Raw genomic sequence first — 19491 nt, forward strand, 5'->3', positions numbered from 1 at the left:
AAGCTTCTGCAATGATCAAAAGAACCAGTGTTTTCATTTTCCCCCAAGACCTTGTATTGATGATGGGAGAGTGGGACCACTGCACAAAGCCTTCTCCAGCACATCTCAAAGACTCTCAATGGTGCTAAGATCTGGACTCCGGTGGCCGATCCATGGGTGACACAGTAAGTTAAATCCAGGTAAAGGACACTTTTTTTTTTGGTCAGGCAGTGAAGAATTTATTATGAAAGAACCAACATTCAAGATCATTTGAATTCATAGATGTAATTCTCTTTGAAACTGAGGGTAAATGGGTAACGCTCCATTTGCTGCTTCATGACGACAGTTTGTGAAAATGATCTTATTATGGTCGACTTTAAGGCTACAGACGTTTCATACCAACCTGCTGGTCAAACAAAACAGAATAAAAAATTAAAATTCTAAATAAATGTTGCCATGATTATAATTAGCATTTGTGTATTTAAGAGCATAGCGCAAACATTTAGGCTCCGAATAAGCTCAACACTGAAACTATGCTTAGGGTAATTTGGTCTTGACCCATTTTTCGTTCCCAAATGCTTGTAGTTCCTGAGAGTATCTTTCCAGTCTGTGGGCGCAATCTGAAGATGAAGAGCTCAATGTCAGATAAGAAAAATAAACGTCAACGTTCGCAGAAGGAGAAGAACACCGCGTTGTCTTCTTTTCCAAAAAACAAAGTCCTATATTTATCTCCTCCTTATATACAAATAAGGCAGCAGGTCTGGGCCTCCAATTCAACGCTCCGCTGGGCTGAAGACCGAGTCGTCTCACACACTCGGGGTGACAGAAACTTCTCATGTCCAGCTGCTTCAGTTTTCCGAAGAATTTCGACTTAACGGGTCCGCGCTGTATGAAGAAAGATGTGTCGAAGCGAGTTTCGGTCGTGTTCCCAGTTTAGTCCACGCTACAGCTTCATGTTGCTCAGGTCTTTGGAGAGGCTCTGCAGGTAGGCGTCGTGGATCGCGCTGAGGAAGTCCGGGTCGTTCTGAAACACAACAAATATGTCAAGCATGGCAGGACGTGGGGCTGGGGAAAGTATCGATTCTTGGTGATGCAACTTATTTCCTAATGATCTATTGGGTTAACTCAGGATTAATCAGATAAAGAATGAATCGCGATTAATCGATCATATACGTTTTGACCGAACACATTGCATCTGAGCCACACATGACCTGAAAGACAAAGCTCTTATTAACTAAACATTGTAAACCTGGGGTCTCCAACCTTATTACAAGTGTTTCCACAACCATTATGTTTACAGGGCCGCCTCGCCATTGTTCTTACCAGCCTGGTTTCTTTAATTGTGACTAACCCAGCTTTAACGGAGGAAGATCTAGCCGTAGAAAGTGTTTAAAAATTAGAAAGAAATTAAAGTTGTTTTTAACGTGTCTAAAGTCCAATGCATTTCAATGGGAGACTAGCGACGATATGGAGGTACTACAGCAATGGCGGAGCAAATTGTCGTGGTCATAAAGCAGAGCAGCCTGCGGGCATTGGGCAGACCAAGGCCACGCGGTCGTGTTTATTTGGAGCTTCACCAAAAAAGATCGGAGAAACCGGGACAGAGACGGGAGCTGCCGCTACAGTGTGAGAAAGTAGCCCGGCTAACGCCAGACTAAAATCACAAGAGATATTTAGTCTGGGGACCACCAATTAATTTTCTCGTAGGAGAGGTGTGGTTTACGAATGTCTATCATGCGTCTGCACGTAGCCATGGCCAATCGTATCATCGTATCTGATGACGTATGACGTACCTGCTGTAAACTTTCGAGCTAAACTATTTAGAACACGGCCTAAAGCTTGAACGAAAAATAGCGTCGCGTCTGCTGCTGTCATGTTTGATACGTAAAGAAACTTTAAAAAATAAATAAATCCGTAAATAAACTACAAGCTTCCGTATATCAAATATCTCGTCATCGTCCTGCCGTCCCTCCTCGCTCTGTGATTGGTTCCCAAATCCATGCGAAATTTTCGGCCATGGTCCCCAACTGCTTTGCAGTTCGAAATGATTCGAGTGTCACAGCAGCATGGCGTTAGCCAGGTTAGTGAGAAAGTTTAACTAGATAAAATAAGATTTACATTAAAAGCCCTTTGGCACAACTACATGTAACAGCTGTGTTTAGGCAAAGGTGTTAGCATTATCTGTTTCACATCTGTCACTGAAGTGAGCTCTGATATTCTAAGTCCTGAATTTAGCCTTACGCTGATTTTGGTTCCGCTTGTTTTATGCACAGACCTGTTACATGTGTCCTATTAGAGTATAAACGGTGGAACTCACTGATAAATATTGAACATGAATATAAGGAAAATCCAGAAGAAAGAAGATGCATCAAGAGTATGGGATGGCATAAACGTATAAACTGAATGTTACTATAGAAACTGCCATTTTGGGGGAAATAGCAAACATGAACTAACATGAACTAACATGAGTATGAAAAAGTAGAGCAGTGGAAAGTGCACATCCTGTACCTTTATTAGATGTACGAGCGTGTCCTGTAGCTGTGCTTTGGAGCAGGGGGCGGGCTGCGTGTCCCCAGGGGGCTCAGAGTGGACAGAAGCGTGGACAGCAGAGTGGACAGCAGAGGGGACGGGGGGGACCACAGCGGCCGGGGCAGGTTTACTGACGGACTGCTGAAAGACGCTCGGGGACAGGAGCAGGGACGCCTCCGGAGCCTTAAGAGCTGGACTCATGGACAGCGCCTAAGGACAGAGACGAAAAGACGGGTCAGACATGGGAGTTGCGTCAGAGTGAGTGGTAGGAGCTGATGGAACGGTCACCCCTCAGGTTACAGGCTGACCGCTGGACCACTCGTACCACTGTCACTTCTTTGACGGGAGCTCCAGTACTTACGTTGACCGGCATGGGTTTGACCAGAGCGGGCGCATCCTGGTTGTGCTGCAGCAGAGCTTTACCCATTGGCTCCCGGAAGCTGTGGGGCGGGACTAAAGTGCTGGGCAGGAAGTTGGGCGCGAGGGCGGGCTTGTGGACGTCGGCGCTGCTGACCACGGGTTTGAGCGAGTTGAGGATTTCCTGTCCTAGGAACGCCCCGGGAGGATGGGGCTGTGCGGGAGGCGCCCGGGGGGACACGGGGCAGTGGGGGTCCGCCCGGGGGCCCACGGACTGGAACGCGGGGCTGCCGTGGAGGCTGAAGGCGGGGGGCAGGATGGTGGGCGGGTGCTGGGGTACGGGGGCTTGTGGTTGGGCCTGGAGGTAGATGGGCGCCGTGCCGGTGGGGGGCAGAGGAGGGTTGGAGGCGGAGATAGAGGGCAGGGGCGGGTCCTTAGGGAGAGAGGAACCAAAGAGCTCCTCCACAGTGATCTGCTTCACCATGTGAGACGGCTGGGGGAGGAGGAAAAGAGTTTTGTAGGTCTTTTTGTAGGCACATTCTCATAAAAAACAAAAACAAACAAATTGCTTATGATTTTAGTTCAGTGTTGAAAAGGGTTAGTAAAATATATTGCACTATTATTCAACACAGTTATCTAATATCGGCAAGTTTTTCTAATAACATCATGCGGCTCTAATGCACACCCTCTACAGATGGGAGCAACGTCCGGGCATTTTTGCCGAGTCCCCGCCCCCTCTGGGAGAAAACAAAAGGAGAATTAGTGCGGCTGCATATGGGAAATCTCTGATCCTTTCTCGTCCTGGGGATAGAAGATTCCAGGCCTGTGAACCTCTGGAACATGGCTGGAACATGTAGGGGGAGGAAAATACTTTTTTTTTTAACACTTTAAACTCCGTATAGTCCCTTGATTAAATGCGCTCAGCTTTAGGTGTAATAAATGATTCTCTGGGTCTTAAAAACGCACGTTAAAGCAGATTTGCAGCGTGTATATTTTGCGCTCACAATTGAAAAACTACATTATATACTGCATCAGTTTCGTTTAACAATTTAAAAGGGGCAGAATAAAAGCTGCAGCAACAATTACATTATAAACCAACAAGCGAAATGTTGCACAACTAAATGAATAAAGCAAATAAAACAGGTTTGTTTTTTTCTCAGACATGAATCAGAGGTTGGAGGGAAAGTGATCTGAGAATGGACATGTCCATTTAATAAAGGACTTTTAACTAAGTCAGAGTGCCTCAGATCACTTTTTCCTCTCTGCACATCAAGTTTTATACCTGATCTCTGAAGAGCACCTGCACCTATTTTTTTGGACCTACTCACTCACACTCGCACTCACTTTTTTCTGTTTTTCTACGTGAATCAGAGGTTCTCAAATGATCTTTGCCCATTCATTTCAATGGACGAGAATGAAGGACGACACAAGTGAAATCCACCACCATATTAAAGCTGCAGGTCCCGCTCACCTTCTCCGACTGAGCGCTGTGAGCGTGCTCCATGGGCAGCGCCGCGCCCCTCACGCTGGGCCCTGACGCTGTGGGCACGTCTGCTTCTCCAGCCTGAGCCTGGAAAGCACGAAAGCTCAGACAAAAATGGACTTTTCATTTGTCAAACAAAAGAGGCGGAGGTCGTGACCGCGGAGTCTAAAGGAGGGATTGGGAGCGTGCTTTTAAAAAACGCACATGCACCACAGAAATAATCCCAGATTTAGTATCAATGTAATCTCAGGAATGACGCGTGCAATATCAAAAATGCTCTGCCTCCCGGGGTGGACAGTGTTTACAGGCTCCCGAAGTGAGATGGACTGAATGTGTGTCCAGTTGTACAAATGATAAAATAAATGCACATTAAATACAATATCAAATCTGTTCAATAAACCAAATGATTGTGATGCTGACAGATAAACCCAGAACATATTTTTAATCATAAGATAAAAGGCGACATATTATGAAAATAGCCTTTTGTGAGCATTTAAGATGGTTATGGTGGTTTTCCTGTGCAGTTTGGATTTGGAGTGGTTTCCTGAGGAATCCTAGACTGCCCTGCCTGTGTGTGCTCTGGACATTTCCGTTTGCACCCATTTTATGCCCCCAACCTCGGTACAACAGGGTTTGGTTTGTGGGAGACTTTTTCACCTTTACACTGTGTTTTGGTGACGACTATTAGTGACGTTTGCTTTTGAGGGTTAAATAATGTATGTGTGATAGATGATCACCAATTACCAGAAAAAATGCATAATACGTTTATGTTCATGTTAAATTATGTAAAAGTTGTTTACTTTTTTGTTAGATAGTGCAGCTACACCCAGTTAGCAAAGAAATGTCAAAGGTGCTTAAAAAATATTCACTACCAAAATCCCAGCACGTTTTGCTAAACATGATCTTTATCTTTATCCAAATTAGAGCAGGTTGTATCTGGTTAAAGCCCATGATGCTAAACAGTGCTAATCAATGGTAGTGTTAATTGAATTTGCACAGCACTCAAAAATAAAAGTCCACAGACAATATAAATTCTGAATAAAAAAAAAAAAGAAAATAGGGGAACAATTGGGGGGAAATGGTGCGGGGGTGGGGGGGGGGGGGAACAACCAAGTCACCTTCCTTTAATGCGGTCCATTAAAGAGGACCAACAGAATCAAAATTTGGATCTAAAGATGGAACACTTTTCGATACCGTAGGACCTAAACTCATGGTAGACTGGTATCATGTTAGTGCCCAGCCCTAGTTGTTTACAAAACCTTTCAGTAGCTGCCAAACCATCACTGAGAATGGGGTGAAAAAAATCCTCATAATAAAAGCTTTGAGCAGCTATCAGTCGTCCAGGGATTAACCATCACACTAGAGATTTTCAAACATTGTCGACGGGACAGTCCAGCCTTTTTGAACATTTATTACACAGCAGATTGTGTGTTCCACCCTTGACATTGGTGACCCGTGTACTGACTCTGTGGTACTCCTCCTTGGCCTTGCTGAGCAGCTGCAGGATGTCGATGGGCCGGGGCTCCGTGGCTCCGTTGGTCCTCGCTGTGTCCACTCGCTCTGGGGACGGTCTCTGGGTGAGCTCTGCCTCCTGCTTCACGATCCTGGGCAACAAATCAAATGTAAATCCGTCTGATATTGATTAAAACATTTTGAAAAGCACAAATGGCAGAAGCATTTTAAACCAATCAGCACCAAATCAGTTTTTTTTAACAAATCTTCTATTGTTGAGTCAAAAACATGGGGTTTGTTTTTCTCCTAAAACTGAGTTGAGAATCAAAAATATTCCAATACATGGTTACAGATATGATGCATATACTGCGATATATTGCTACTCATAAGGTTTATGTGCACGAATGACTGAACTATCCCGCTTCTTTCAACGAAGATTGATGTAAACGCACAATTTCAATAGAGAGTAGCTAGTGTAGTAGGCAAATCAGAGAGAACGCTGACTGATCCTGGAGAACTGGTGCAAATATACAGCATGTGCACTTACTTCACCATGAGCTGTGCGATGCGTTGACAGTCTCTCTTGTCGTAAAACCAAATGCTGTAAATACCCACTGCAAAAGAGGAAGTCAATATTAAAGTTGATGTAGTGTGAATATAAAGCACATTCATCTGTGTGGGCTAACTTACCACAGATTAACTACACAAGCCACAGCCAGCCCACTCTACAACGACTACAAGTCAAGTTTGTCTGGGTGGATTTTAAACCACTATCTTGCGTTGTATTGCGTATTGTGCATCATTTATGGTGCGCTGAGGTGTGCTTCGGAGCCCCCGCGAGAACAGGCCGTTCCTTAGCAGCCCCCAGTGTTTGTACCAGCGACCTGCAGCGCCACCCAAGGGACCGCACAGCCAGTAAACAAGCGACTGCCACCCTCCACACAGCACTCACAATTCCTCCAGCACCCAGCAACTACAGGTTAGTACAAATCGACATTCGCCTTTTCGTTTTGCGCTTTAGAAATAGTCTTTGTTTAACTTTTGCCTTACATTTTGGTTTCTCCCTTTCAAAATCTGCCGTAGACAAATCCCAAGGGGGTCATTAAGCAACTAGCGACGGCGGCAACGCAAATGGACTGACATCCTTCGCGAAAACCTCCTCCAGCAGAAAGCAACCGCTCTTTTTTTTTTCTTCCGGAGAGTAAAGAAACAAAGATGTCTTCGATACCGGCGAGGTTGATCGGTAAACCAAACCCCAAAGGAGAGACGTCCACACTGACTCTATCTCTGGCAATGTTGTTCTTTCTCATCAGCAAACAGATAGGGAAACACTCCAACTCCTTATTTGTGGCCATTTTGAAGATCGCCTTCAGGCTTGCGGTCGACTACCTCGGGGGCAGCACGGTCAGCTACTTTTTGAAGATTTGACGCCCGTTTTAGTTTTTTTTGGACCATGTAAGACCCACTTTTCCAGAGACAATGACCTAAACAGATCGAACTGTCGACACTGCACTGGCCCGCTGGATGTCATGACCGGGAAAGTGCCCGCTGATCAAATTTTCCTGCTGAATACTCGAAGACGGTCGAATGGTTTCAAGCAAAAGGGAAGAGTGTTGTTCCACCAAACACTGGGACGGTGCCTGTATGGTCTTCTAAGAGGTAAACGGCAAATCTGGCAAAATTGTACTTTATAACAATGTTAAAACGTTGAATGTTGTTAATTATTTTACAATGAAAACAGCTGGGCTTAAAACACCACCGTTTAAGGTACTTACAGTTGCCATTTTTGTAGAGCAGGAAGGGATCTTGAAGCTGAAACTCCAAATCTTTGTTTATTGGCTCCACCAGATTCTCCGTGCTTAGTCGGTTCATAATGGTAAAGCCATGGTGAGGAGAGGCAGATCTACAAGACAAAATAGAAGGATGTTGACTTTCCTTGGATCATCTCTAGTGTTAAATCAATTTCTTTCTTTAAGTTTGTCTGCAAAATTAAGAACAAATTGTGTATTATGCTGAATATCAAATAGCAGAAGGAAATAAGATTGTGTACTAGTACCATATGTTTGACTGAAATATTATAAAATAATGAATACTCTATAAATACGTGGCATCTAGACCTTCTTGAGAAAGTTATTTTGCATTAATTAACCTTAACCCCCTCCTTGACAGAGTGCATTTTCTCCCGTTAGGAGACCTACAGAACTTTGTTGTTGCATTGTCGCCGTGTTTTTGTCAAATTGTGAAGCATTTTAGCGTTTTTCTCACTTTTTAATTGTGATGTTGCTTTTCCAGTACATTTTTGTTGCTCTTTTGTTGCTTTTTTTGTTGCATTTTTGTCCTCGTTTTCGTCCCCGCTTTAAAGAAAATGTGCTCAGATCAGGTGGTTAAAGCCATATTGTGCAAAATTCCACCCAGTAAATAGACCAAGCTGGGAGCGAGACAGCACGAGCTGGGCTCCAAAGAAGAGTTTGAATACATCTGAATGCATTTCGTCCTCGTTCAAACTGCTTTAATAAATAACCCACTGAAAAAAGAAGAATTACATGTGAATCCTACTGATCTTTAGGGACCATGCTTGATCCACCGCTGACATGTTTATTTGCGTACCTAGTGACGTAGCCTGAAACATTCTGCAGAGTATCTTTAAAGTCACTATACCTGATTTTTTTTCTAGTAATGGAACATTTGCTTTGTCCTCCTTTAGTCAAGGCCGCGTGTACCCAGGGTGCTGAGGGCGCTGCTGCACCCCCTGGTGGATTATTTGTGGATTAACTGCAGGCCAAATTAATAAATAGTAAATATACACAGAAAAAGTGTTTTGAAGGTAAATGTTGTCCCTCAGCACCCCCTAACCAAACGGCTCTGCCTTTAGTATATTGTAAGTTCAGGCATTTTGGAAAAACACAGTGCATCAAGTTATAAAGCACTTGGAACAATGTTATTAACTTGCAGGCTGGTTTTCTAGTATTGCTGTGAACGTGACCCTGCAATTTCTGAAATGTGCCTAAGCTTGACCCTGTGAAGAATTGAGATGCATCAAATATATGTTCGGAGAGTTAGGAATTAGTTTGGAGCTAGCAAAAAAGATTCGACTAAAATATTAAGTCATAATCAAAGTCATATTTTTTGCCGGCTAAAATTGGACTAAAACTAAATTAAACGTTTTTTATGAGACCAAAACTATGACTAAAATCAGTCCCGTCGCCAGACGTCAGTCTTAAGGGGGGCATATGAAATCCACGGGGGGGCACATTTACTATTAAATAATTATTTTTCATATGGTATTCACGTAGCCCTGGCACACACTGATCATTACATTAAACATAATCAACAGCAAATATGACCAGACCAACGTCAGTACAGTTGCAGGTGGCGTTTCTCTGAGTTGAACCTCCTCATCAACACATCCTTCCACTCAAACTTGAATTCATGAGAGTGAGGTCCTTTTCAAAAGCAGCTGAATGAGCTGGGCCTTGTCTGTGCTGAATACTGCGCCGATGCAACGAAAACACGTTTCTGAGTGTGGAAAAACGACCGGACTCTGGGGCTGTAGAACGAGCGCCTGCACCCTCACACTCCCCCCCCACACTCGCGCCACCGTTTTTGGACCATGAATATGGCTCCGTCAGTGCTGTGGCCGCGTCCACTTTTCAGTCTCTCTCAGCCTTCACTGAAAACTCCAGTGTCTGAGGAGTGTAAAACGCACACTTGGAACGCGGGCTCCAAGTGGGATGAAATGCCGCCGCTCCCCTCTCTCGGTGTCAGGGGAGGAAATAGTTACTTGTTGTGGAGTTTGGGCTGGTCTCTAATCGGGCAGAAAGCGCAAAAGTAACACTGCGCAAATGAGTGATACGTAGCCTATCTTTGCCCAATTTGTAGTGGCTTCTCGTGGTTTTACGGCGTATACCTGCGTATCACGTAGACTACAACACATCTGTGTCTGGGGGGGCACAAGTATCTTGGGGGACGGGCACGGCCCCCTATGGCCCACCCATAGCGAGGGGTATGACTAAAATGACCAGATATTTTTGTCAACTAAAATATGACTATATAAAAATGAAACAAAGAGACTAAAATCATCCAAAACTTCCACTGACAGTTTGAAAGAGCCTCATATTTAAATTGTCTACCAAAAGGAACAGCTCTGCGCTTAATTCATGTGAGAGAAGCTCCATGTTGCTGAAGACCTTTATAATACACGATTAAAGGACATTTTCGTCAAAAGACTAAGATTAAAACTCAACTAAAACATGTCATCAAAATGAACACTGTGTGCGTTTTGTTTACACAGCCGAGCCCTAGCACGTGCGACGCCAAATGACAAGCAACGGCACGTAAACACGCAGCACGTTCACAATCCAACACCACATTGTTATAAACCACAAACTCACACACAAACACGTACCTCGAATACACAAACAAGGTGCCTTCGATTTCGGTTTTCTCCTGAAAGGAAGAAGAAAAAACACCTGTTTACAAGCGGGATATTGGTAAACGCCATAGAGGCTTTCACGAGTAATCCCACAACCATAATCGAATCTATTTTCCCCTTCCAAATTCTGGATTTAAATAGAGCAATCGACACATTTGCACACCACATACGACCTGGGTGCAAACAAAACTAAAAGTCATATCGGCGTGAATTATTGTTAGCATTTTCCTGCTAAAGGCTAACACTTCTAGCACGGGGGTCTCCCGAAATCTCCAGTTTCCCCCCTTCGGACAAACGCACCCATTCATTAGACTTCGAGTTAAAGTTATAAAGCGCCACTTGTCCGGTCACGTCCAGCAGCCTGTTGATGTACGGGTCTTGTCTCTGCAGAGCCGCTAAGCTCATCAGATGTCCAGCGTTCGTGGTCTCCATCTTGGTTGTGTTGGTTTGTTGCTCCTGGACGGAAGGTTTTCTGAGGCGCACATTCATCACTTCCGCCGGAAATGGGTTACGTGAAATTTCGCCAGGGGCTTTTTTTTTTTTTTGTCCGACGTGATTAATCCGCGCCTCTGAGCTGGCATTAAGGTCACAATTTGACTGAGTGCTACAAGAAAAATAATTTTGTAAAGAATATCGAACTGCCACGTGTTATTGCTGCGCATGGAGTCAATAGTTCGGTAAAATTGTGTAAGTATAGATTAATAACCTCTTATCCCCCACCTGAACCGAGCACATTTTCTCCAGTTTGGCTTTACCCCAATCCTAAAGTAAAAAAGCAACAACAAAAAAGTGACAAAAAACAAGGCGGAAACACGACAAAAAAGCAACAAAAAAAAGCTATGGAAAAGTAACAAAACAGGACAAAAAATGCGGGGACAATGTAATAACGATCACTTTTGAAGGTCTTCGCTTTCACTGTTGCTCCCCTGTCAAGAAGCTTTTAGATTTGGGTAATGCCAAACTGGAGAAAATGCTCTTGGTTAAAGGGATATGTCAGGATTTTTGACATAGGGCCTCATTTCCTAGTTATCCAGAGTGTTGCTGATTTCTGGAGATATTTTTTTTTGTAATTCATGCAGTTCTTATATTTGAAGAGTTTCGTGGCGCTAGGCTAGTGCAAGGCTAGCGTATTTCTATGGTATCAGCTAGCCTGCATTAAAGACAGTCCACAGTGCTAGTTATTCTATGGACACAGACATTTACTGTATATGGTTAGTCTGGCGTTATAAGTGATTTGCCTCAGGTGCACTGTGGAGCGGGTCAGACTGTTTTTAATACAGGCTAGCTGATACCATAGAAATGCACTAGCCTAGCACAAGCCTAGCGCCACGAAACTCTTCAAATATAAGAACTGCATGAACTACAAAAATATATATCTCCAGAAATCAGCAACACTCTGGATAACTAGGAAATGAGGCCCTATGTCAAAAATCCTGGAATGTCCCTTTAAGGCGGGGTGGTAAGAGGTTAAAAGGCCGCTAAAACCTTGTGGTTTAAAAGGTCACAACTAGCAAGATGCCACCCAAATGTATGATTAGTGATCCAAAGTAAAACAAAAAAAGCTCCAAATAAAGATCTTATTATGATTTGTGTTTGTTTAGTGAATGTTTTAACACTCAGTAGTTAGGTTTATCAGCAACCTAAACATTTTGCATGTTTTCACCGTGTCTGCATATGTTCTCTCTGGTTTCCCCTACCACTAAAACATGTACAATAGGTTCCCCTCCCCCAGGGGCCAGGACTCCCCTGAAAAAGAGATTCTTAATCTCAGTGGGATTTTCCTGGTTAAATAAAGGTCAATAATAATAAATCAATGTCAAGAACTAACTCAGATAGCCTAATATTTTGCTTTCCAAGTATCAGCGGAGTTAGACAAACTCCCTAAGCAAGGTCTAATGGACTAAAATGAACCTCAATCAAGACCTAAAGTCAGTCTAAACCAGGAAGAAAACACCACTATAGCAGCTAAGAAATTGTAATACAAATAAATGATTAGACTAAAATTACATATGACTCTGAGCAACACCTGTAAAACCCGCCTACCACCATTGGTACGCCCAATGTTTGAGAACAACTGCACTATAAAATTTCGGTATGAAAGATTATAGAGATTACAGCAGGCTACAGCATAGGTCTATACATTAACATAATCTGGCCAGTCTGAATTAATCTGGTTTTATGATAAACACAACCAACTTTGATGTTATACCTTATTATTATATAATGATCAGTTGTCAATGGCCAGGCTGCACCTGCCTCAATCTGAGAAAACATTGGGGCTGGATTATAATCCGGGATTACGCACTCTCCCTCTGGGGCACAGGTAATCCAATCACTGGAGGCTTTCCAGTGCAGTTCCACTCATTTGATCTCAAACCGGCGGAGAGTGCAGCCCAAACCGTGCCATGGGCCCCCAGCACAGGCCGAGGTGACACTATGCCGCTCATGATTCGGGCGAGGCCCCGGAGGGGTGAGTACTGCTTTTAGGACACAGCATGTACGCTGGGACTGTGACTGACTCTTCTGAGACTGAGCGTCCTGCACTCTCGCTTGACACTGCTCTTCAGACAATATATGTGGGCTATTGCCATACAAGTCATTGAATATCCGTTTTTATGAATTATTTTGGTCGGTTTGATGTTCACCTTGTCTTTGATTGAAAACCAGTGGTGTTGAAGCCACAGCCTTAAAGCTGACATTGTAAACGGGACTTTATTTACAACGACTGCTGAATTTTCCGACAACAAAATTGGCTAAAATACTTACCGAAGGACATAACTAGTTTTATGTCACTACCAGGTACAAAACAAACAGTTGTAGGGCCTTTAACGTTTGTTTTGTGGGTCATGTGTTGATCCTATAGCGCGCTGACAGGTGTGTTTATGGTGCGTAAAGTCCCTCCTATCGGCGCGTGCAGCTCCATCCTCCGTACGCACCGTAGCGCGAGTTGATGCCGCTGTCGGTGCGCCTCCGTGACTGCAGGCAGGAGCAGGCAGCGTCGAGGCACCCGGATGTGGCCACAATGTTCAGCGCTCGAGCCTGGCTGCGCGCTCGGACGAGGAGGACTGTTTCACTGTTGCTTTTTCTGACTGTTCACCGCAACCGCTCGGCCCTCTCGTCGACCCCTTTTCGTGGATGTGGTTCTCCGACGATGCGTTGGATGTGACGCGGGTCGTTTCCATGTGGATACGAGGATGCAAGAAGCAGATGAGCAGTCTGAAGGTAAACGCGCGGAGTTGGGAGCGCGGAGAGTGGGAGAGTGTGGCCGCTTCAGCCTGGGATCGCCTCGGTGGCTTTATTTTTTTTTTATTTTTTTGCGTGTGCCTTTTTTACGCGTGGATTCAAAACTCGTTTCTTTCGCGTGACTTCATATTCGAAAGAGCCTATAATATTGAGATTTAAGACAGAGCAATTGTCCATTTTAAGGGGGGAAACTGCGAGCAAAACTTAGGATTTACCAGTACCAGTTTTTGGCCAGTTCGCTCCGTTAACTTTCACTTGGAAACAATGTGTGTTTTTTGACGTTTGACATAGATTTATATCAGAACTTGTATCTTCAAAAAAATTTCATATTGTTCCACCTCTTAACCCCCGCCTTAACCCAGCACATTTTCTCCAGTTTGGCTTTACCCAAATCTATAAACACGTCAATATAGCGACAAAAACGAGGATGAAAACACAACAACAAAAAAGTGACAAGAACGCAAAAAAAATGAAGCGTCAAAGAAACAAAAGAGCGACAATAATATGTCGACAAAAAAGTGACTAAAGACAAAATATCGGATTGGGCTTGGATCGCAATACTTTGTGATGCAATACCAAGTATCGTTTCTTTATTAAGTATTGCAATACTTTCAATACGCTACACAGCACTTTGTTTTGTTTTACCACTTTTTGTGGTAAATGTCAAATGGCATTTGGTTTCTAAACTTTAGACCTGTTACTTTTTATACATTTTAAGGTAAACATTTCACTTGTTATAGAAGAAGAAGATCTTTATTTATATAGCGCCTTTCACAGACATGGTCACAAAGCGCTTTACATGGGACATTTGTACATTTACTCCATACTCTGTGGTGGTAAACTACGTTTGTAGCTTCAGTTTCCCCTGGGGGAGACTGTCAGAAGTGTTGTGCGGGGGGGCGCAGATGTGTGCAGTCGCACACATCTGCGACGGTCCCTCTGACCACCACCATATATTCACTCACATCATACATCCTGGCCTATTGTACATGTTTTTAGTGGTAGGGGAAACCGGAGTACCCTGAGGAAACCTACGCAGACACAGGGAGAACATGCAAACTCCACACAGAAAGGCCCCGTCCAGGTGGGAATCGAACCCTGGACCCTCTAGCTGTGAAGCCAGAGCGCTAACCGCTGCGCCAACAATGACTTACTGCATCGCAATACGTATCGGATCGGCCCCTGGGTATCGCGATACGTATCGGATCGTGACAAAAGTGGATCGTCCCAGCCCTTCTAAAGGGTGACAAAAATGTGGCCAAATACGACAAAAGAGCAACGGAAAAAAATGAAAAAGCAACACAAATACAACAAAAACACAACAATAAAGTGATAAAACAAAAGAAAAACACTTCCAAAATGCGGCCACAACGCGACAAAAATGTTCAGATCAGTTTTTTAAGCCTTAGCTTTCAAATGAGGCGTGACAGTGTTGCTCTTCAGTCAAGAAGCTTTTAGATTTGGGTAGAGCCGAACTGGAGAAAATGCTCTCGGTGAAGGCGGGGGTTAAGGGGTTAAAGTAGCAGTGACCACCTGTCTGTCTTTTGGTTGCCCTGCACAGCCATTTAGACCTTTGACCCCCTCTGTCCCATCTATTTAGATAATGTCCCACATTGATCGCCCGCACTCTATACATATGATCTTCCCTCTATGTTGCTAATGCACTTTTTAAAACAAATAATTTGTTTCTTATTTTGCCATTTGGGTAGTTTCTTCAAAAGTCATTTTTTTGAGTCATTAGAGGAATTTCTACAAAGGCGTTAAATCTACATTTCTTGACTGTGTACGCCATAAATTCATAACATTGCAAAAGTATGGTCCGCATTCAACTGCTCCCCAAAGTGAAATTAGAATTCGTTTGCTTTTGAACAGGGTTATTGCAATATTCAAGACAGTTGTGGAATAGCGTAATCATTTCTCATATTGTGCACTGCATCAATATTGCCAGTAGAGTTTTCCAAGTCCCCGCCTTCCATCTGAAATGATGACATCAAATCCCACACTGCCGACAGCATGACCCATCGATGTGGTGGTATAATGCTTTGTCGTGGTGGAGATGAAAACGGTCGGTCCAGTTCGCTGTCATTCAAAGCGAGTAGTGGGCAGGTCAGACCATGCGATTGGATCATGTCACCGACTGTGTGCTTCCAGGAACAATCAACATGTGAAAAAAAACAAGTGAAATAAGACAAGCTGCACTATAATATATGTTTGTTTTGTTGTTTGCCGAGGATTACAGGCTAAATCATTACATTCATTGCGGTCTTTGTTAACCTCTTAACCCTCGCCTTAACCAAGTGCATTTTCTCCTGTTCAGCTTTACCCAAAGATGTTGCGTTTTCGTCACACATTTTTGTCAATTTTCTTTTACTCTTTTGTTGCTTTTTTGTTGCATTTTCATAGTTTTTTGTCCCTTTTTTCTTGTGTTTTTGTCCCTTTTTCATCGCCTTTTTGTCACGTTTTTGTTGCATTGTCATCCTCCTTTTCGTCTCATTTTTGTCGCTATTTTGCCACTTTTTTTTCCAAGAAGCTTTTAGATTTGGGTAAAGCTAAAAATGTGCCCGGCTCAGGTTAGGGTTAAGAATTGCGATTTCGATTTGTTCGCTATTATAAAGAGCAATGCCTTCTAAGCTGCTAAGTGGAACTGTCCATGGTGCTGGAACAGATGGACGCAAGTACTGAACAAAGCCACACAGTGTAAGTCAGGTCAGATTTGTTAAATATCTCATTCACTACTTATTTGTTTGGTCTATTATGCACTGTTGAAGATTTGATTAAAACACTCTAATTGTTATACAAAAACACTTTAAACTCAATTTCCCCAGACCCAATACCAATTTTTCAACATCCCGGTGGACATTGATCGCCCACACTCTATACATTTGATCTTCCATCTCTTTTGCTAATGCACTTTTTAAAACAAATATTTTGTTTCTTATTTTACCATTTGGGCAGTTTCTTCAAAAGTTCATGATCCCTCACAATTCATGACAGTTTGGTGATCTACTCCTGGAGCTCCTGGAGCAGTTCCTAATAGGTTCACAGGCTTTTCAACAGTCAATCAACATATTTTTAATCATACGCCGCATTATACATATATAAGTAACAGAACAATACATTAGAAGTCCAAGTATTCAGTATTCTATAACTAAATACAGTTTCTAAGTATTCTCTCCAACACTGACTCCTTACAACCAGCTAGACACAGATAATGCCATATCTCGGCTGAATTTAGTCGACATCTCCATGGAGACGAGCTGGAGTAAAGTAAAGTTAAGGTCAGGTCTGAGGCAGGGGCGGACTGGGACTGAAAAACAGCCCTGGACTCTGACTAGCCTGGCCCAAATTAGCGTAATTGTGCACTTCCACAAATACATATTTTAACCTCTTGCCACCCGCCTTAACATTAACGAGTGCATTTTCCCCAGTTCGGCTTTTTATTATTATTTTTTTTATTGGTATCATCAGCAAAAAGAGCGGGAAAGGTCGTAGAAACAGAAGCAAAATCATTAATATAAATGATAAATAATAATGGTCCCAAAATTGAACCTTGTGGCACACCATACTCCACGGAATTCCTTTTAGATTCATGTTTTTTTATACTGGGCTTTACCCAAATCTAAAAGCTTCTCGACTGGAGAGCAACAATGTAACGCCTCATTTGAAAGCCAAGACCTACAAAAGTGATGGAAACTTTTCGTCACGTCGCCACATTTTTGTCATATTTTTAAAATTATTTTTTCCATCATTTTGTTTTGTTTTTCTCACGTTTTTGTAGTTTTTTTTTGTCCGTGTTTTTCTCATGTATTTATCGACTTTTCATCCCCTTTTTCTCGCTGTTTTGATGCTTTTCTTTTTAGCTTTTAGATTTGGGTAAAGCTCGGTTGAGGCGGGACCGGTGGCCCTAGAGCCAGTGGCCTCTCTGTGCTCTTCCAGAATGGACACATGGCCAGTCCGCCCCTGGTCTGAGGAGAGGTGAAAACTACTACTTAATCAAAGGCTTGTTTTTTACTCTATTTATTAGGTGAAATGTTACGCAGCGTGGCAATTGTAGCTCAGATGCTAAAAACAATTAGCTTAGAGGCTACTATTACAAACACATTAGAAAAAAGTCAGGTGTGAGTTTGAAGCATGAACAATTGAAGATGAACTTTGAAAAAGGGAAACATCCAGGCAAAGGGACATAGAAATGGCTCTCCGGTCCGAAAACAGAGCAGTGGTTCCCCGTAAAGTGCTTTCGTCATGTGTCAGTTGTGACTCGAACTCTGTCAAGGGCACTGTGCTTTCACTCGCGTTCTCATTGATTTTAACGACTCTCCCGCTCTCTTTCTCTCTTCCTCTCTCTCGACACTTTCTGTGCTTCTCAACTTTGGCTTTTGTTGGTCGTGGAGAGCTTCTTTTATCCATTTATTCAACCAGGAGATTTCAAACGCAGGGCGAGGTCTGTGTGTGGTTTATCAGACGGTCAAAACCAGAAGGTATAGTGAGGCGTCAGTGATGCAATGAAGGAAGAAGAATACGATGCCCGGGGCTTTTTAGTTGTATCTTTTCAGCCCAAGAGGAGACGTTAAACTTCGTGCTGGTTTTGGTTTCTTGAAAGGCCCAGTAATTACAAGGACAGGTCAAAACTATGACTTACGTTTTGAATATAGAGTTCGGGAATGTCCACAGTTACCATGGAGATCCGCCATCTTTGCAGCTGTTAGCATACATTTCCATAGACTAACATTAGCTAAAAACAGTATAAAAAGAGGAGAAAAAACCAGTGGAACGACTCCGTTAGCTGCTGAGATACTGCTGGTAAATACATCTAACCCACTGTGGTCTCCAAGTGTTTTAATGTGAACAATAACTCCAGTATTTTAACTTTTATAATCTCCATTAGTTTTACAATGGCTGCTAATCCCATAATGCTTAGCGATATGACGTTACATTCCCAAACTCTATATGTTTGTGGAGAAACATTCATGTAACGTTAGCATCTTGCTAGCTAGCTGTTGTACCATTAGCCGTTTGGTTTACATACGATTTAATTCAACTAGAACGCTCTGAGGTCGTAAGTCGTCCTTTTCAAGTGGGAAAAATACCAATTGCCGTTTGCCTGGAACGCACCACGAATCACCTAAGTCAGTTCTCATTTAGATCTAATTGAATTCTGGTTTAGTACCCAAAGGCACGTGTGTCAAGGTCAAGGCCCTTTGAGGCGCATGAATTCCTGAGCAAGTAAGTCTCTAGCCCATTCCTGTGCGGAGTTAGGGATTTTTAATGAAATAACCAGTTTGCTCAGTCCGGCCACTAGGGGGCAGCTTAAATTCAAAAAAAGAAAGAATTCCACTTGTGTCCAGCAGAGGGCACTGACATAATAAGAGATCAGAATATAAACAGCATGTTATAGCCACGTGGTAAAGGCGGCCCTAAGGTGTAAATCAAGACAAAACCAGGACTAAACATGGATTAAGCTCTGGATCTTCTTGACTCATTTCCTGGTTTTATTTTCACAGGACTTCACATTAAAATTGTTTGTGGTTCAGTCAGAAAGGTGTCAGACCACAGTCCACGAGTAGCAGTTCAGATGTAAAATGAGCAACACTACAACAGCATTAACAAGTCCTCAAACTAAATGAGAATGAATGAGAAAGTGCTCTCTGTGCGTCTCCCAGGGGCCCAGCATGCCGGCATCAGACGACCCACCCCTCCCGCCCAAGCCAGGCCTCCCAGCGGCCCGGCCCCGCTGCACCCCGCCGACCCGCTGCAGCCGCCCGCCAGCTCGGGTCGTCCAGTGGGCTCCTGCCGGGGTCTGCTCCCCCACGCGCCCCCGGGCCCCTCCTCCTCCGCGGGCCCCGGCGTCAGTCCGGTCCTGGCCTGGCACGCAGCCATCAGCGCGGCTCGCCAGGCGCAGGACACGGAGCAGGACAAGCCCAGCGAACAGCCCGAGGTGAGTAGAATGGCCGATATATGGATTGACTATGGATTATAGATTTGTTTTGTCATCTTTACACATTTTACTAGCTAAAAA

At 43.5% G+C, this 19491-nt stretch overlaps 2 protein-coding genes across 3 annotated transcripts in view; one reads left to right on the forward strand and one right to left on the reverse strand.

Moving 5' to 3' along the window:
- Nucleotides 1-392: 392 nt before the first annotated feature.
- dcp1a (decapping mRNA 1A) lies at nucleotides 393-10689 on the reverse strand. Of its 2 annotated transcripts, XM_079558680.1 has the most exons (9): nucleotides 10533-10689; nucleotides 10206-10246; nucleotides 7576-7703; nucleotides 6348-6414; nucleotides 5814-5952; nucleotides 4337-4435; nucleotides 2870-3358; nucleotides 2488-2718; nucleotides 393-1003 (listed from the first exon to the last, which is right to left on the reverse strand). In XM_079558680.1, the coding sequence occupies exons 1-9, from the start codon at nucleotides 10662-10664 to the stop codon at nucleotides 923-925; spliced, it is 1407 nt and encodes a 468-aa protein (XP_079414806.1). In that variant the 5' UTR covers nucleotides 10665-10689; the 3' UTR covers nucleotides 393-922. The 2 variants fall into 2 exon arrangements, with proteins under 2 accessions (XP_079414806.1, XP_079414807.1); XM_079558681.1 differs by lacking the exon at nucleotides 4337-4435.
- Nucleotides 10690-12992: 2303 nt separating this feature from the next.
- Nucleotides 12993-19491, forward strand: part of cacna1db (calcium channel, voltage-dependent, L type, alpha 1D subunit, b) — a 124110-nt gene continuing 117611 nt past the window's right edge. The window contains exons 1-2 of the mRNA XM_079558125.1: nucleotides 12993-13454; nucleotides 19136-19410. Of these exons, the coding sequence (XP_079414251.1) occupies nucleotides 13427-13454; nucleotides 19136-19410 (303 nt within the window). The 5' untranslated portion in view covers nucleotides 12993-13426. The remainder of the gene's footprint in view (nucleotides 13455-19135; nucleotides 19411-19491) is intronic.

This window comes from Gobius niger (assembly GCF_951799975.1).
Source record: "Gobius niger genome assembly, chromosome: 6".
Classification (NCBI taxonomy): domain Eukaryota; kingdom Metazoa; phylum Chordata; class Actinopteri; order Gobiiformes; family Gobiidae; genus Gobius; species Gobius niger.

What these genes read in the sequence shown, in the direction of transcription:
- dcp1a (XM_079558680.1), bottom strand. Translation starts at nt 10,664, where the DNA reads ATGGAGACCACGAACGCTGGACATCTGATGAGCTTAGCGGCTCTGCAG. An exon ending in ACCTTGTTTGTGTATTCGAG is followed by an intron (nt 7,704 to 10,205) that starts GTACGTGTTTGT and finishes TTTGTCTTGTAG; the next exon opens with ATCTGCCTCTCCTCACCATG. An exon ending in ACAGCGCTCAGTCGGAGAAG is followed by an intron (nt 3,359 to 4,336) that starts GTGAGCGGGACC and finishes CTCCTCCCCCAG; the next exon opens with CCGTCTCACATGGTGAAGCA.